The 16,040-nt window shown below is 48.1% G+C and overlaps 7 protein-coding genes across 7 annotated transcripts; 2 read left to right on the forward strand and 5 right to left on the reverse strand.

Moving 5' to 3' along the window:
- Window positions 1-253: 253 nt before the first annotated feature.
- On the reverse strand, window positions 254-762 carry BC939DRAFT_451486 (uncharacterized protein). Its single transcript, XM_051555674.1, has one exon. The coding sequence runs from the start codon at window positions 745-747 to the stop codon at window positions 370-372; it is 378 nt and encodes a 125-aa protein (XP_051412297.1). The 5' UTR covers window positions 748-762; the 3' UTR covers window positions 254-369.
- A 46-nt stretch (window positions 763-808) lies between these two features.
- BC939DRAFT_397179 (nucleotide-diphospho-sugar transferase) lies at window positions 809-2,179 on the reverse strand (the record flags this gene model as incomplete). The annotated part of the gene is made up of 2 exons (XM_051552337.1): window positions 809-1,581; window positions 1,684-2,179. 2 exons carry the CDS (start codon window positions 2,177-2,179, stop codon window positions 809-811), a joined length of 1,269 nt encoding a protein of 422 aa, XP_051412298.1.
- A 1,082-nt stretch (window positions 2,180-3,261) lies between these two features.
- On the reverse strand, window positions 3,262-4,814 carry BC939DRAFT_451488 (ribosomal protein L6e-domain-containing protein). The gene is made up of 3 exons (XM_051555675.1): window positions 4,794-4,814; window positions 3,740-4,198; window positions 3,262-3,573 (listed from the first exon to the last, which is right to left on the reverse strand). Exons 1-3 carry the CDS (start codon window positions 4,803-4,805, stop codon window positions 3,328-3,330), a joined length of 717 nt encoding a protein of 238 aa, XP_051412299.1. The 5' UTR covers window positions 4,806-4,814; the 3' UTR covers window positions 3,262-3,327.
- A 954-nt stretch (window positions 4,815-5,768) lies between these two features.
- BC939DRAFT_451493 (uncharacterized protein) lies at window positions 5,769-6,932 on the forward strand. The gene is made up of 3 exons (XM_051555676.1): window positions 5,769-5,828; window positions 6,103-6,122; window positions 6,213-6,932. Exons 1-3 carry the CDS (start codon window positions 5,824-5,826, stop codon window positions 6,473-6,475), a joined length of 288 nt encoding a protein of 95 aa, XP_051412300.1. The 5' UTR covers window positions 5,769-5,823; the 3' UTR covers window positions 6,476-6,932.
- A 7-nt stretch (window positions 6,933-6,939) lies between these two features.
- Window positions 6,940-7,343, reverse strand: BC939DRAFT_451497 (uncharacterized protein). The gene has a single exon (XM_051555677.1). The coding sequence runs from the start codon at window positions 7,285-7,287 to the stop codon at window positions 7,033-7,035; it is 255 nt and encodes an 84-aa protein (XP_051412301.1). The 5' UTR covers window positions 7,288-7,343; the 3' UTR covers window positions 6,940-7,032.
- A 1,973-nt stretch (window positions 7,344-9,316) lies between these two features.
- BC939DRAFT_397186 (transmembrane amino acid transporter protein-domain-containing protein) lies at window positions 9,317-11,234 on the forward strand (the record flags this gene model as incomplete). Its single annotated transcript, XM_051552339.1, has 5 exons — window positions 9,317-9,688; window positions 9,743-9,804; window positions 9,896-10,132; window positions 10,230-10,522; window positions 10,612-11,234. 5 exons carry the CDS (start codon window positions 9,317-9,319, stop codon window positions 11,232-11,234), a joined length of 1,587 nt encoding a protein of 528 aa, XP_051412302.1.
- Window positions 11,235-12,269: 1,035 nt separating this feature from the next.
- BC939DRAFT_451499 (uncharacterized protein) lies at window positions 12,270-13,177 on the reverse strand. The gene has a single exon (XM_051555678.1). The coding sequence runs from the start codon at window positions 12,881-12,883 to the stop codon at window positions 12,437-12,439; it is 447 nt and encodes a 148-aa protein (XP_051412303.1). The 5' UTR covers window positions 12,884-13,177; the 3' UTR covers window positions 12,270-12,436.
- Between the last annotated feature and the right edge of the window lie 2,863 nt (window positions 13,178-16,040).

The raw sequence follows: 16,040 nt of genomic DNA on the forward strand, positions 1-16,040 counted from the left end.
CTACAAAGAAACTGTCGTTTCCGTAAATGGAGGCCTTTTTTTTTTTTTTTTGTGGCGCATGTCACTGCACACACTACGAATCTTGAGCGTACTTCAGCATCCTCACACTAGCCTGGGAGGCCGTCATCAAAAACTGAACTCTCTTTGTTTCTACGTTCTTGGTGTAGGTCGAAACCTCACGCGGCGCAGCATCGCTTGGAAACGTTTCTAATTTCCTAGTATATACGAGCATTACGTGCTTCAATATTGTTTGGCGTACTATGGCTGATGAAGTCAGTGCTTATTATTGCTATTACTAGTGTCAGTTGCTCATACTCTATTGTCTGTACATCTGTACATTTGTACTTTAAGAGCGTACGCGTACGACTTTTACACGGCGAATCTGGATGTCCTGCCTTCGCTATTTGCATCCGCATAAGTGAAGCTCTCTTCGTTCTCATACAATTCCTCGTAGGAGTAATCGCGCTTATAGTCTCGGTCCAAGACACCAGTTCGCACGAAGAACCAGAAGGATGTCGCGAGATAGGCCAGGAGAGAGCACATCAACAAAAGAAATACGGCCGCGTCTGAAAAGAAGGGCGGGGATTGACCTTCGACCAAGGGTGTCTGCTTGAGATACCGTTCACGGTCGTGGAAGACACCTATGACGAGAATCAGTCCCCAGGCGGCAGGAGCGATGTAGTTCTGAAGCATCGTAAAGTGACGGATCAGTCTTGCGCTGCGTCCGCCATAGACACACACATTCATAATACCGAAAAAAATTGACAAGGATGGGCGTTAGTAATATGATTGCAGAATGTGTGTCAAATCATGCGGCAGCAACAGCGATAATAACATCGAAAAGAAAAATAACTTGCCTTGTTCCCCAAGAATTATCATAGAGCGTTAAGGCGGCATACATCTTGGCAGGAACGTATCCAAGCATGTACAGAAAGCCATAGAGGGTGGTGAAGAAGAACCTCTTGTCGCCCGTCATGCGAACGGCATATGCGGTCTTCAGTAATCCCACGAATATGATCGAGAACATCCACCACGCGATCTGCAAACCACTGCCGAAGTAGATGCAGTTGACCAGGTTGTAGATCATCATCATTGGATAAATGAGCTGGTACAACAGAGCATAGGTCATCCAGAGGCTGTGGAGATGTATGCATCCCAGTTGGATAGGAATCTCACGGAAGAACGACTTCGACCAACGCGTTTGCTGGGTGACCCAGGCGATGAAGCGTACTGGCGTGTCGGTGTAGCAGATCGCGTAGGGTGAGAACTTGATCTTGAAGCCTTTTGCAAGGACCAGGTTGGTGAGATGACGATCATCACCGTATGTGCATAAGACTCCCAGAAACGACTGCTCCACCCAGCTATCCATCACATCTGCTACAATCGACATGCGATAGATGCCAAGAGGGCCAGAGACGCAGTTGACTGCGCCGTGATACGATTGCGCACCGCGCTCGAGGTTGAAGGCAAACCAATAGCGGAGCGACGAAAGGAAACTGACCCAGGTACCAGTGTTGTAGATGCGAATATCTCCTGTCGCCGCGCCAACAATAGGCGACTCTGCCAGTGCGAATGCGAGCTCTATGGTATATAAATGGTTGAAATGAAGGAATGAAGGATTGCTTGTTAATATACCAAGTTGAAAGGATTTGAAAGAATATAAAGAAATCGTAAGTACGTTACCTGTGCAGGAATGGGGGTCCAGATAGGTGTCCGAATCGGTAACGACGGCTGCCTCGATGCCTTGCTGCTGGAGTGCAGCAAAACCGGTGTACATGGCTGAGCGCTTTCCATGATGGGGTTGCACCACACAGACCGGACCGGGATGGTAAGCAATCTGGTGGACCAGTTCCTGTCTCTCGCGGTCGTTGGCGCTCCTATCCTTGCAGAGAAAGTGGGGGCGGAATATAGCAGCACCTTGACTGGCAAAGACTTTTTCGAAGACCTTGGCCATGTATTCGTCCTGGTCCTCATTTCCATCGACTACCAGGACGATCCTTTGGTTGCGCCGGTATCGGATGGCACGTAGACTCTTCAAACAGCCTTCCAGCAGCACAGGATCCTCACGGTACCCAACAGCTACGATGCCTGTCGATAGTCCCACCCAGTGAGGATTGCGCTTCTTGACCCTGTTGTTCACTCGACGTCTGTTCAGCGCACTGAAAGTGATCACGGCCATAAAATCAACAGCCATCAGCAGACCATAGGTGACAGAGGTCTGCCAGGCGCCAGCAGCGACCTTGACGTGGAAGCAAGATTTGAGAACAATATACGGCAGCAAAAATATGCCTATCGTAAACGCCATCCACGCAGTTTTCTTCCACGTCGACACTGGGGTGGACTTGAGCCCATAGCTGCTTGCGATTGGCACTTGGACTGAAAGATTATCGTCGACAATTGGACTGGAGCGCATGTTTATCCGAGACGAGGCATCGTCCTTGGGATATCGTTGCGGATGCACTTTCTTGCTCCATGTTGGTGGAGCAAACGCTAACGGATCGCTGTGATGTAACGGTCGACGCGTGTCTGCAGCCAGCATCGATATCACTTCGGGCGGACGGGGTGGCATCTTTGGTTATTACCTAATGGATATGCGGCAGATGCAAGCTTCGGAATATCATCGAAGCCATATTGTTACAATTAAGCGGACAAGTTGTAAATTAACGCATAGGGGATCCACGTCTGCGTTCAGGCCCTACCTGGGCTGAATTCTGACAAGATTGGATCGAGGTTGGATAAACGTTTGCTTGAGGCCGGAGCTGGACTAAATGAAGAAGAAGCTGAATGGCAGGTTGGATGTACAAGGAGACTAAGAATCCTCGGGCTGAGAGGGTACAAAGGGAAGCATAGGCGAGTAAATGTCTAGGGTGAACCAGGATGCAGATCGTTTTTATTTTTGCGTGCGGATCACACGCGTATGCAGAACACGTTCGACAAAAGAAGTCTCTTTGTTTGACTGAAGATCCCAGATTCGACTCCAAGTGGCATTTGGGGTTACCAGGTATCTAGGAATAGGTGACACATGTCAACGGTCGCATGTGCACAGACTGTGGGGAGCAGTTTCAGCCTTAGGCCACACAGTCGCTGGTGTCGATCGCCGATCGTTGAAGATCTCTTCTTTTTTTCTTTTTTCTTTGACAAGTGAAGGACAAACGTCGCGTCTTTTGGTAGTGATGTTCCATGAAGACGCCAGTGTTTCCCTGTCAAACCTCGTTTTCCGCTCTACATGAATATGTGCATAAACTGTCGCGGCAACTGCAATCATAAAAAAAAGTTCACGCACATCCTTTTATTCGTAATCAGCTAAAAAATTGATGAACGACCAACTTAGAACTTGAGAGCGTGGGGAGCCTGGCCCTTGGAGAGGGAGAACTTGGCAGACAAGTACTGGCGGAGGTGCTCAACCTTGTTGATAGCCTCAATGATGACCTTGTCGGTCGACTTCTGGAGAGCGACCTTGTTCTCGGCAAGGGGCTCCTTCTTCTTCTCACCCTCGAAGAAAGCCTCCTCAGTGGCAGCCTTCTTGGTCGCCTTGGGGCGAGCAAAGTAGGCATCGTTCAACTGGGCATCGATCTGTTCCACATGGTAAAATGGAAAGAAAAAAAAATAGCCGTTTAGATTCCACAATTTCATTCCATCCGCTCGTCCTTCAAGTTTCCCGTCCTGTTGATCCTGACTCTATACATCGCATGCAAGTAAAATCCTTTGTTTGCTGAAAAAGACCTTCATATTGACGCACCTTGGAGGCATCAATGTCAACCTTGGTGGAGGTGGCAATGACGTAAGCCTGGTTAACACGCTTGAGGGGAACGCCGTTGACCTTGAAGGGACCAGACACGAGCAACAAGCCAGACTCGAGCTGCTTCAAGAAGACGACGCGCTTGCCGCGGTAGCGACCGGCCAAGAGAATGAGGACGGTGCCGGGCACAATGGAGCTGCGGAGCTTGGCAGTGCCGGCGTGCTTGCGGTGCTTCTTGGGGACAGCAATGTCCTCAGCGGCGTAGAAGCGGGGAGCCTTGGAGGCAGCAATGACACGGGAGCCACCGTTCTTGGCACCCTTGACTTCAACAGTCTTGTTGGCGGCAGCGGGGGCAGCATTGACGATGCCAGCGGGCTTGCGCTTGTACAGGGCACGCTTGGCAAAGACCTGCGAGCGGCTGTACTTGGAGACACCGGCGGTCAGGAGAGAGTTGCGGGGCTATACACAGACAAGGCCAGCTCATTGGTTAATAGGCACTCTTGGATCCTTTTGTTGTTCAACCCTGTCATTATCCCTCGCCGCTAGCTGCCGTGTAGTCCTGAGATCTAGATATCATGATTTGATGCGTGGTCGATAGGTGCTCCACCAAAATGACGCTGTATCCAATCACTGCAATTTCTTGCCCTAAAGTGATGGTCCAACGACAGCTTAAAGTCTGCCCTTGTTACACTGAGAGGTGCAGTGCGGGTCCTCATCTTGAGCAGGGATCACCCCACCACCTCATGGTCGACGGTTCATCCTGCGATGAGGGAGAAACAGGTTGCGATCCTGATCGCTAAGAACTGCTACGTCCTTCTGAGTCGCGCGATAATAAAAAACCGTTTTACTCCCTTCCTTTGAGGATATGACAGACAGCTGTAGATTGTTGGTATCGCCACTTGTTGAGACATATCCTGGTGCCATGTTCGGTCGCTTTGGTGAAAAAGTCCTGTTCGCAGTCGATACATCCTCGTATTACTAACTGATGAGTGTCGTGTCCAGTCGCAGTATTATCGACAGTAACCCCATAGTTGATAACGGACTTGTTGCATACCTTGTGAACCATTTCTGATATCTAAAAGATATGAAGAATAGTAGCGGAAAGGGTCAGCGATCGGCACTTCCATAGACATCTGATCCAAAAGTGGCGGAGGGTTGATGAAGTCGACGTTGAGTTTGGTGTCGAGAGCTATTTTCCTGGAGCGAAACAAAATAAAACTGTCTTCCTGAATGCAGTGTCGATTGCAATAAGTTTGTCTTTGATTGTGATCTCCCTGCCTGCCAGCTCATGACTTTGCCCTATCAACTGAGGAATCAGTGATAGTCGACCAAAAAGTGCGTGATGATGGGTGTGTTGGTTCCATGCCCTTCCTGATGTCTCGCTGATTGCTGATTTATATTTTGGAAGCGGTTTCCGATTGACTTGATGGCTGATGCTGGATCGTTGATAGGGAGAGTTACTCCAAGGCTGCTCTTGACACGAAGTGCTATCAATTGATCAATTGGGGGATAATCCATTCCGTGATCGATGATCCTTCAGTCTTCCTGTATCCATGTTGAATATGCTCCAGGAGGATTGGAGTGGGTAGGTCAATCGATATGCAGAATCTATCGATGGATGGGTATCGTCGCCTGTTGGATGGGTCCATGTCTCCGCCAAATTAATTACATTTTTAATATATTGCACAAGAGAGAAGGAGCTCGCACTCGCAGCGGTGAAGCTGGAAATACACCAGTCGAGCTGTCATGTGACAGTCTCGATCGAGGGACCGCCGACGTCCTGCACCTTTAGCCTCACTCTACGCGCTTGCAAATGATGCCTGGGGCCTATTCACCCACAGTGGACCTTCGTCTTCCGCGTCTGTGGGTTCGGTCCCCATAAGCGAGTGCTCAATGGTCCCACGTGTTGTACTGGAGGATTGTGCTGTAATGAGCGAGGTCTGGGGCAGAGACCCTCGCGTCACTTCGCCATATAGCGTGACTGTGTGGAATCCAAGCGAACAAATTATGGAGAAGAAGGACTGATCACTTCACAACTTCACACCAATCTATCCCCTCAACTCTTCACATAAACATACTCCAACATGAGGTAAGTCGCCGATTCATATCCTCGACAGTTTATTGCAGTACTGGTTTGCTATATTACTTTTTGTTGGTGCTCCGGATCGGTTCTCTGTCTGGTGTGCATGCATCATTCTTCATCGGTCAGGAAGCAACGATGGCGAAGCAGGTGGCATACGTTTCTCGGCGTCCTTTTCTCTTTTCGATGCTGCTGGCGAAAAGCTCTTAAAGCCTATGCTCTACTGATGCTGACCTTTATCAATACTATCTCCTATGTCCATTCCCCCGTATGCTCTATTTAGCCACACTCTCACTCCTGAAGGTAACGTGTCAACGCGCGTTCATGTATCTGGAGGAGTCATTTAAAAAAACATTCCTACTGACACCAGAGACATGCATTCATGAAATATAGTTCTCTGGGCCCAGCGTGCCAACCTCGTCTATCTCACGGTGAACCTCCCAGATTCCGCACCCACGATCAACTTGACCGCGGACAAGCTGGAGATCACTGCCAGTTCTGACGGAAAGGAATATGCCGTCACCATCGAGTTTTACCAGCCGGTCGAGCCAGAGGTACGCATTTCCTCTTTGTCGTCACTGGAACCAAAGCACATCGTTATTTGGCGCTCAATAGGTCGTGCACTTGATTCGAAAATGGTGTCGATCAAAGAGTGAACGGATCTGGAGGACCACTATCTTCCGGAGTCCACCAGTGCCATTGGCTGCTTTGTATGGAAAATCGATTGGGATTTGACACTAGATCGAATTGCTAATGATGACCCTCTTTCTACCTGGCACGATTTGATGTAGACCTCTATCGCTCGTCCAAGTGCTCGTAACATTTTCTTTACCTTGATGAAGAAGGATCAAGACAACTGGTGGCCGCGTCTGAACAAGGGCGGCAAGCTGAACTTTGTCAAGACCGATTTTTCGCGTTGGAAGGACGAAGATGATGAGGATGATGAGGCTGACCAGGCCGCCGACATGGGTATGGGCGGTATGGGCGGTATGCCTGGTATGCCTGGCATGGGCGGCATGGGCGGTATGGGCGGTATGGGCGGCATGGGTGGCATGGGCGGCATGGGTGGCATGGGTGGCATGGACCTTCAAAGTCTGATGGCCAGCATGGGCCAGGGCGGCCAGGGCGCAGGCGGCTTCGGAGTAAGTTGAGACTTGCACTTGATCTGTGAACGTGCGACAACATCAATTGGCTAATATTATATGATTCTAACTCATGGCTCGAATACTTTCTTCCTTCCTTTCGATATTGATAGGATGACAGCGATGATGATATTGAGGGCGAGGGCGAGGGTGAAGGCGATGAGGACCTTCCTGCGTTGGAAGAGGCGACCGAGCAGAAGTAAAGAAAAGGCATGGCCTGGAGACATAATTTTCAATAAAATGAAGCTGCGCTGGAATAATTCAGCATGGCTTTTGACATGGACAATGTGTGCGATGGAATGGAAGCATTGCATGCTGTGCTGCATCCCAACTGTATTCGATGGACTCCGGACCTACATGTATACATACTGCTCATTGCCGCAGTTGCCTGTACTGGTGCAAAGATTTACTTTTTTTTTTTTTTTTTTTTTGGATCGATCTCTTGAGTATCTATTGCGAGGGCATACCGTCTTGATCGACGCCATTGGAGGTGTACAGGCTTGACTGCTATGACCGACGGAAAATGAAGTAATACCACGAAAGGGCATTGTATGAGCCGATATCTCAGATCCTTCCTTATACAATGTCAATGTCAAAGTTTTTCTGTTTTGGTCCAGCTAAGCAGACTGCTTAATAAAAAAAACATCGCGCAGAGGACAGCGGCAGCGAGCAAATAGCAGCCTTAGACTAGTAGCCATGGTGATTGCACGCAATTTCAGATATTATATTCATTGCTATTGTTAATAAATTCCTTGACATTTTGACCTTGTTTGCTGTAGGTTAAGGACGGTACCGGTGGTCTACCGCCTGTTGATGCCTTGCTGCTGCTGATCTCAAGCACGATTGCTTGGTCTCCCGAAGGTCTTTAGTCCTTGGTAATCACCAAAAGCCTACCAACCTACGTACTACCTTTTTTTTTCTTTTACAAGAATTGTTCGGAGTTTTCTATGAACGTGAATATTTTTTTTTTGTTATAGTCTGTGTGAGATCTTGTCCAATGAGGGGCCGGTTCCTGGGCTCAGTAAGGAGATAATTGTTGCGCTATTCCCCATTCTGTTTAGCGGAATGGGATCTGGTTATCCGCACTTTAAAGCTCGATGATATCAGAGTCCCACCATGTCATCACTGCGCCTGTTGACTGCTGGCCGTTGTCGGAGTGCCGTTCTCTTTGTTAGCAGCGGATGGGTGGGTGACCCAGTCTACACTAGTCCATTGCTGCTCTGCATGCCAGCCAGTCTTCCACAGGAGAGCATAAGTGGTGGTAGTACAAATGGCGCCCATCAAGGACCCAGCATCGCCTTCAAAGTTTCTTACTCAGGGGAAGGAAAAATGGGCCAACAAGCACTATGGATCGCCACGTTTTAGTGTCATAGCAAACAGCAGGGAAGCAGTTCTAGGCAGCAGATTAAGAGCGAAGGGTGAAAATAATTACCGAGAAATGAGACGGGCTGTGCCGCCACAGTCGGATCCAAAAATATCAGATCGACGTAGAAAAGGATGTGCTAAACAACTACAGTTGGTTGTGTCAAAGAGCAGAAGTAATGGGTATAAAAAGGGTTTATAAATGAGACAACGTACATGGCCGGTTTCTGATCATTGGCCATGTTGTCGATGAAGGCGAGGGCATCATCCCCTGGTCCCCGGTCTATCTTCCTGGATGCGGATTATGGTGGGTTCCCGGACGTGCCCCTGGCTGTCTGCGACAGACGTAATGGCCTGTGTTAAACCCTAAAAGCGGAGTATCTTCTCTACACCTGTAAACGTCGAAGTTAAAGGACAGACATACTTGGTCTATAAAAGACAGCCATCACCGCCCTAGGCGACGGGTGCTTTCATCGCCTTTATCTCGCCCTACCCTTGCTACCCTTGCTACCCTTGATCCTTTTCCCCATCCTCGTTCCCTTCGCTTAAACAACCACAGCAACACTAATGGAGAACACATATCCGCAGACTGCTGCAGTATCAGCATCAGTACCATCACCGGCGCAGCTAGTACCTGCCCAGGACCTTTCTCGTTCTCATAGCAATACCACTCTCTCTATTCCTGAGATATACGATTCAGCCGTGTCGCGATCAAGGTCTACAAGGAGACTGCAAGCAAGTCCCTCCTCCGATAATCTCTTTAATGGCGTGTCTACTGTGCTCGACGACGAACATCTCCACGCCATCGTAGGACAGCACCTCGTTGGCACACCCACGCTCCCCAAGATGGACGAGCTGCCCTCGTTCCTTAGCCCACCTTCGCCTAAGCAATATGCTCCTGCCACCCTCGAGAGACTTCGTACAAATTCATCCTCATCTTTACCAACCACCTCTGCTGTCTCCAACGCCGACAGCAGCAACACAGATGGTTCCATGACTCTGCACTCACATTTCCAACTCCAAGGAGGTGCCGATGCCAACGACGTGTACAAATGGCACGAGAAACAGACCAGACGTCAACTTGGGCCTAGATCGCACACTTACCATGCACCACACAGCAAAGACCCCACTATCTCGTCCATCAAAGCTCCAGGCGGATTCCGCCGCCACTTCTTGCAGCAGAATGCTGCCTCTCGCGGACAGCCTGCACCCAAGTTGCACACAAAGTCCTTTATCCATCACCTGGGTCTCTTCAACATGTACGAGATCGACCGCTTTGCAGGAGAAAACTTTCACTCAATCCCAAGACGCTCTATTGTTGTACCCAAGGATCTGGATAAACGGAGACTTTCCATGGCAGAGACGGTTGGGAGTCGGCGCTACTTTGTGCCTGGCGACCATCTGGGCGACGATGAGGAGGCCATTGAAGAGCCAGAAGAAAAGATTTCATTTTCAAAAGCTGTAGGCATGCTCTTCAAAACGTAAGGACTTTTGCGCTTCTTCGTATTCTTATTTTTCACTGGAATATGAACAGGACACAGCATATTAATATACCATTCATCTTTATAATAGGTTCATTGCCAGTGGTATTCTCTTCCTTCCCAATGCCTTCAAGAACGGTGGTATCCTCTTCGCGCCTCTGTTCATGACTCTGATCGCCGTCCTGTGTCTGCACTCTTTCTTATTGCTGGTCAAGTGCCGAGAGCTGCATCCAGGGTCATACGGAGAAATCGGCGAGCACTTTTACGGCCGCTGGATGCGCTACATCGTCCTCTTTGCAATTGCAATCTCTCAGTTTGGTTTCTGCTGGTAAGATCAATAACGACCTTTATCCCCTTGCGTGATGTGCAGTACCGTCATTGGGATTAACGCTATAGTATTGTCGTTCATTACATGGAAACGGTAGTGGATACTGCATTTTCTTTGCTCAGCAGTTTGCGATTGTGGTCGACAGTTTGGGCGGCGCCCATCTGGACAAGATTGTATGGATTGCCATCTTCTTCGTGATCCTGGTTCCATTCACATTTGTCCGCAATATTGGAAAGCTCGGATTCAGCACCCTGGTTGCAGATCTGTGCATCATTGTCGGATTGATTTACCTGTACACCTACGATATCAAGGAATTGATCACTCATAGGGATGCACCCCACCCTCTTCGATTATTCAACTCGGAGGACTTTGGCATCTTTATTGGCACAGGTAAAGTGAATAACAATATCATAAAAAAAAAAATCCATAAAAAAGGACTACATGGTCTAACGCTAGATTCTGTATATTCCGTCTTGTAGCTGTGTTCTCGTACGAGGGTATCGGAATGGTTATCCCTATCTGTGGTAGCATGGCAAACCCCAAACAGTTCCCTCGAGCGCTCACTATCGTCCTCACAGTAGTGTGCGTGCTACTGGTCAGCTTTGGATCGATGGGATATGCTGCCTATGGTGACCAAGTCCAGACGATCGTCCTTGATGATCTACCTAGCCATAATGGAGGAGAGAAGGCAGGAAAGAACGCTATTCAACTGTTGTATGTCATTGCTATTTTCCTGACAACGCCTCTGATGCTGTTCCCCTGCATCCGTATCGTGGAGCAAGTTGTGTTCAAGGTTGTCGGGGACGAGTCTTCGGGCAAAGTGAAGGCGCTGAAAGAGAATGTAGTGCGTGTACTTATCGACCTTGCAGTCGCAGCCGTAGCATATGCTGGGTACAGCAGGCTGGATATTTTTATCTCGTTCGTCGGCTCGTTTGCCTGTGCGCCTTTGCTCTTTATCTTTCCACCCCTGTTCCATCTCCGGGGATTCCCTGGCCAGCCTCTCTGGCGTAAGATCAGCGACATTGTCCTTATCCTCTTTGGCTTTATCGTTTTCTTCTATACCCTTATAACGAATATCCAGAACTTTTCCAAGAGCGGATGAAAGTTTTCATATAATAAATTCCGCGATCGTATTTAAGAACCAAACGTATCCTTACAGTTCACAAACCTTGAATGAGTGACTATACTCACGCATTCTCTCAAAGCAACCGGTCTGGGACAGCTGGCGCATCACGAGCCGTCAGGAATAGGGGCTCTTTCGGGTCTTAATCAAGTGGACAAAGGAGGGCAGAGTACGTCCTTAAGCAGCATTGTAGACGTCTCTCATTCCCTTCTATCCATGGGATACTTCTATCAAAACGAACGGCAAGTCTCAACATAAACAAAAGAGTTAGACGAATTTTAAGAAAGCAACTCTTGCAAGACACTTGACTATCTACAAGAGAAAGGAGTGCCTTCAAAGACTAAGGGAGGCCAGAGAATTTGAACCGCAAGTAAATCTAACGGTACCACGCTCCATCGCCATGGTCCTCTCTTGACATTAGCGAGAGTTCCAGGCTATGAGAAGAACAGAGCGTTGCCACAAAGTGGACATTGGGGCGGTGCTCTTTCACGTCCCCTCAAGAAACGTGGCTCCTCACCACAAAGACCTCATCATGCGCCCAATGTGATTTTCCTTTCACGAATTACCCATCAGTATGACCAATATAGAATGGGGATCCACTTCATTCACGACAATTGCAGTCGTTTTTTACACTCTCTCTCATGTACATGTCCACGTAAGCGATCTTACCTTTGCTGGTGTGATGGTGATGGAGGGAAGAGAAACAAGAGTCAGTGGGTCCCCTCACACTGACCACACTGATTTTTGAATAGCGATTTTATTTCGGGTACAATGATTTAGAGAGGCCGATCCTCAAAACATACTTCTTTTCGAGGGAGTGATCTTGCTTGGCCTTCCTAAGAGCCCCTCGGCCTGCTCGTCCGTGTGATCCAGTTCCACCCTCGCGGTGTTCTGGACATGGGGTCCGCGTCGATGGTGTCGAGAAAGCCCTAAAGGGGATGAGGTCAGTATCATGAATGTCCTTGTGTCCATTCCTAAATAGAAATGCAACATACCTCCAGTGAGCGAAGTAGGCGCAGACAGGATGCCACCCGACCTGAGTCTGTCTGGTCGCACGGAATGAACGCGACGCAGGACTTCGCCCAATGATATACCCCATGCTCATACACCATGGTGTACAGAACCATGCGGTGCCTTATCTCATCAAATCCATCATGTTGTTAGCCGATAATGTATGACATTCAGAAGCCATCTGTATGCAAAGGCAAACTCTGCGACTGACCAAAGATTTGGACTGCGGCTGCCTGTCTTATGTCATGGCCCCTCAAGAGGTGTGTATCGATTGAGTCCTTGCACAGGTTCGCGAGTTTCCACAAGTCTTTCAGATAGGAACGCCCACATTCCTGCTCTCTTGGCGGCTTCACTTTCACAAAGGCGAGCTCCCGCTTGTACCTGCTGATGATGGCATTGGGCTTATATCTGTTGCCGCGGCGCTCTTTCGACCCCTCTGACTCCTTGTTGGCCCAGTCAAGCTTGAAGACTGACTTAGCAGGGAACTGCCTCGTGAACAGGGCGTCAACGGCACCGTGGCAGTAGGTACCCTCAGTATCGCTCTCAAACGAAAGGTACTCAGTCGGGAGCTTCATCTCCCTATGAGCAATGGAGAATGATGGCGTGAGCTTCGGCATGCACAGATGCGGTATCAACGTTGCGTATAAACCATCGGTGCTTACAGAGTTTCGTAGAACAGGGTGACAGAGCGCAGCTCCCGTCCCTCAGCATTTCCGGCGTCAATGACCATTCCTTCAGCCAATTGTTCATCCAATTTCCTGCATAGACATGCTACTTCATCTGGTAGAACAGAACACGGCCAAGTGTGCTTGCCTGGAATTCCGTTGTAAACCTCAGTAGGCATGGTTTTGGGGCAGATGCCGAGGTCCCAAATATAATTCATAGAGCTAAATAAAATAAAAATAAAAAGGTCAACGCACGGCAAGGACTTGCATATATTGTAGAACCACATTCCTCACTCACAAAAAGTGGCCAAGATTCTCGATGCTTGTCTTAGTGGTGGGGCCATTCACTAAAGCTGTCGAAGTCCTTTGGTAGTCCAAGAAGAGCTGCCCAACATCAGTTTCAGCGACCTTGTACTTGAATTTCACAAATACGGTTGGGTCAATGCGGAAATTATTTTCCATAATATCCTCATCGCCCGAGACTGAAGATCGGCGACCAAAATCATGGCACGGTAGTGTTGATGATGAAAATGATGATGTGGTGGAGAAGGGCCGGCGCCGACGCTGCATCTAATCGTTTGCCAATCAAGGATCAAAATAAGTATCAGCTAAATTGCATCTAGCAGGTCATATCACAACCAAGGATAGTGGATTGACCTACTCCCCGAGCGGTGTGCTTTCTGCTGATCAATAGACGGTTGTCGACGTTTCAGGGGGACGGTTCTCGGGTGACCTGGCAGCATTAACAAAGAACGAACAAGAGTCATCACAATGAACAGTCAGGATGCGGATATACGACAAGACATTAAGAAAACAGTCAAGTAAACTCTACCATTGATGCGTGGAAGGTAAACCTCTATCAAATAGAAAAACATGGAAAAAGGCGATTGTTAGCCACTCTGAAAAGGCCTCATGTAGTAATTAATGTTTCTGACAGTACTAATCCTACTTTCAGAATTGGTGACTTGGATGCGCCCTCAAATCTTCCGTTTGCTCCACAGCCACGATGACTTTATCCCTGGACACAAAGGTTCGCAGATTGGCCTTAAGATTGCGCTAGTGCGGTATAAATCCATAAGTCGAGCAAAAGCATTGGTTGTCGCCACTCCTACAACTTTTATACATGTAGCACAACGTCGATTTTTAACATACGTCGGCCACCACTTGCGCGAAGATGATGATCCTCTCCGCCTTTGTGAACCGACGAAACCGTTGGTAGGCCTCCTGGTGTTCTTGCGACTCTGAGTCCTTCAGGTAGGTCATGGCGGCGGTCACCCAAAGTTCATCACATCGCTCCGCACTTGCTTGCCTTTCGAGCCTTGCCCAGTTTTGAAGAGTGATGTCCGTGCCGGGAGCAGTCTCAAGGTAGCGTCTTTGTTCAGTATTCATTATAAAATGGATGGAATGCAGAGAATGCAGAGCGAATCGCCCAAGACTGATTGCGCGTGCGATAAATTAAAAATGTTACTCAAATCACATGATCTTTAACCTGCTTTGCAAGATTAACTTTTTCAGATACTGTGGGCGATGTATGAATAGTCTAATATATATTCTAGACACTAGATTGCCTGCATCATTGTAAAGTTTCTCGGATGGCACTGAAGAAGGTTGGATTGAAAGGTATTTAAGTGCAAGGTAGTCTAGATACTTATAAGAGGTGTGTTTTTTCCACCAGGCCAATGGATTTTTCGTATATTTCAAACGTCGCTCGCCAAATTCCATTGAGTACGTGCAGTAGTCCTGGAACTCTCTAAGGACATTCCTGGTTTACGGGTAGCCTGTCTGTTGTCTAGATGTTTCGTCATCAGAAGAGTCCGTTCATTATATAGTAACGCCGTGGATGAGCTCTGGTCCTTGATTAGATCCAAAATATCTTTGACAATTAGGCGATGAACATGGTCGAGCAGCTTAAGAGGAGCACCATCCCGATGTAACTGTGTATCAGAGAATCCATATTTCTTTAGCCCTGGGTTGAGGTATGTTGCAACAGCCACTGCATCGAGCATACAATCCATAGGCCAGCGTCCTGAACGCTATCGCAGGGAGAGCCGAGGAAGAGGAGGAAAAAAAAAGCAGCAGCAAGAGGAAAAGGTTCAACAGACGGAAGAATGTAAAGAGTAATTGAAGATTATGTAGATTGTACGTTGACCTACTTTCAGTTCTCCGTTACTTATCTGAAGAACTCTATGCGTTGAGATCAAAGGAATAAGCGAGGTCAATGCCGGTCACCATTGCCAGTGATGGCTCTGCTCGTTGGAGTAGAATAGAATAGTAGCTCTCATCCTTATTTCCACAGCCGGTTGCATTATACCCGATCCGGCCCCTTATTTCCTCCTGTCTAGAAAAAATATATCCAAGGAAATGCTTTACTTCCTTTGGCGCCATTTCTTGTACAATAATATTTTATTATTGACGTATAGCTGGACATAAAACCGCTGCGCTTCCTCCATGAAATTCGTTCCTGCAGTGCTTTCTTTATGCCTCTCATGCTATCGATAAAGTTCCTGGATCGGTGTAGATAGAGGTCCATTTCCATGAACTAAGCGAGGTGCTTCTTTTTGATGGGGAAATCGGGGAAGTCTCAGCTCATCTTGCGGTTACCAGGCTTATGATTTCGTAGTTTCGCCAGGTCATCCTGCCAAAACAGCAGGGTCGGTCAATAGTTCTTCAAATAACCATCCTCATTATTTTGAAATTATATATCTTACCTTGGCAGCAGAAAGAGTTTGAATGGTTGCAAGCAACGATGGAATCATATCTGCCGAGGTAGGGATTACGAATGTTCACACACGTTCCAGAAAGAACATTCCTCGGAACTTGACTGACAACCTCATGAAGACACCTTTGATATGAACAACCTGCATTAACGGTGCGGTAGGGTTGTCTGCTCCCAGAAGAGATTTGCCAAATCGTGCAAGCCGATAAAAGTCCCATGCGTTTTTGGCGTGCTGGGTCTCCTGGTAGGGTCCTGTTACTTCTCCAAAGAGAATTTCGCGCTTACAAATCTTTGCGACAATGTCCGCCCTGTCCGGCTGGATACCCTGTTGAATTCGGCAATTAAAAAGTCACGGCGCTTCGAAGGTATTCTTGAAGGTCCTCAAACGACTTA

The sequence above is a fragment of the Gamsiella multidivaricata genome (genome assembly GCF_025024155.1).
Source record: "Gamsiella multidivaricata strain RSA 2152 chromosome Unknown BC939scaffold_32, whole genome shotgun sequence".
NCBI classification, from domain to species: domain Eukaryota; kingdom Fungi; phylum Mortierellomycota; class Mortierellomycetes; order Mortierellales; family Mortierellaceae; genus Gamsiella; species Gamsiella multidivaricata.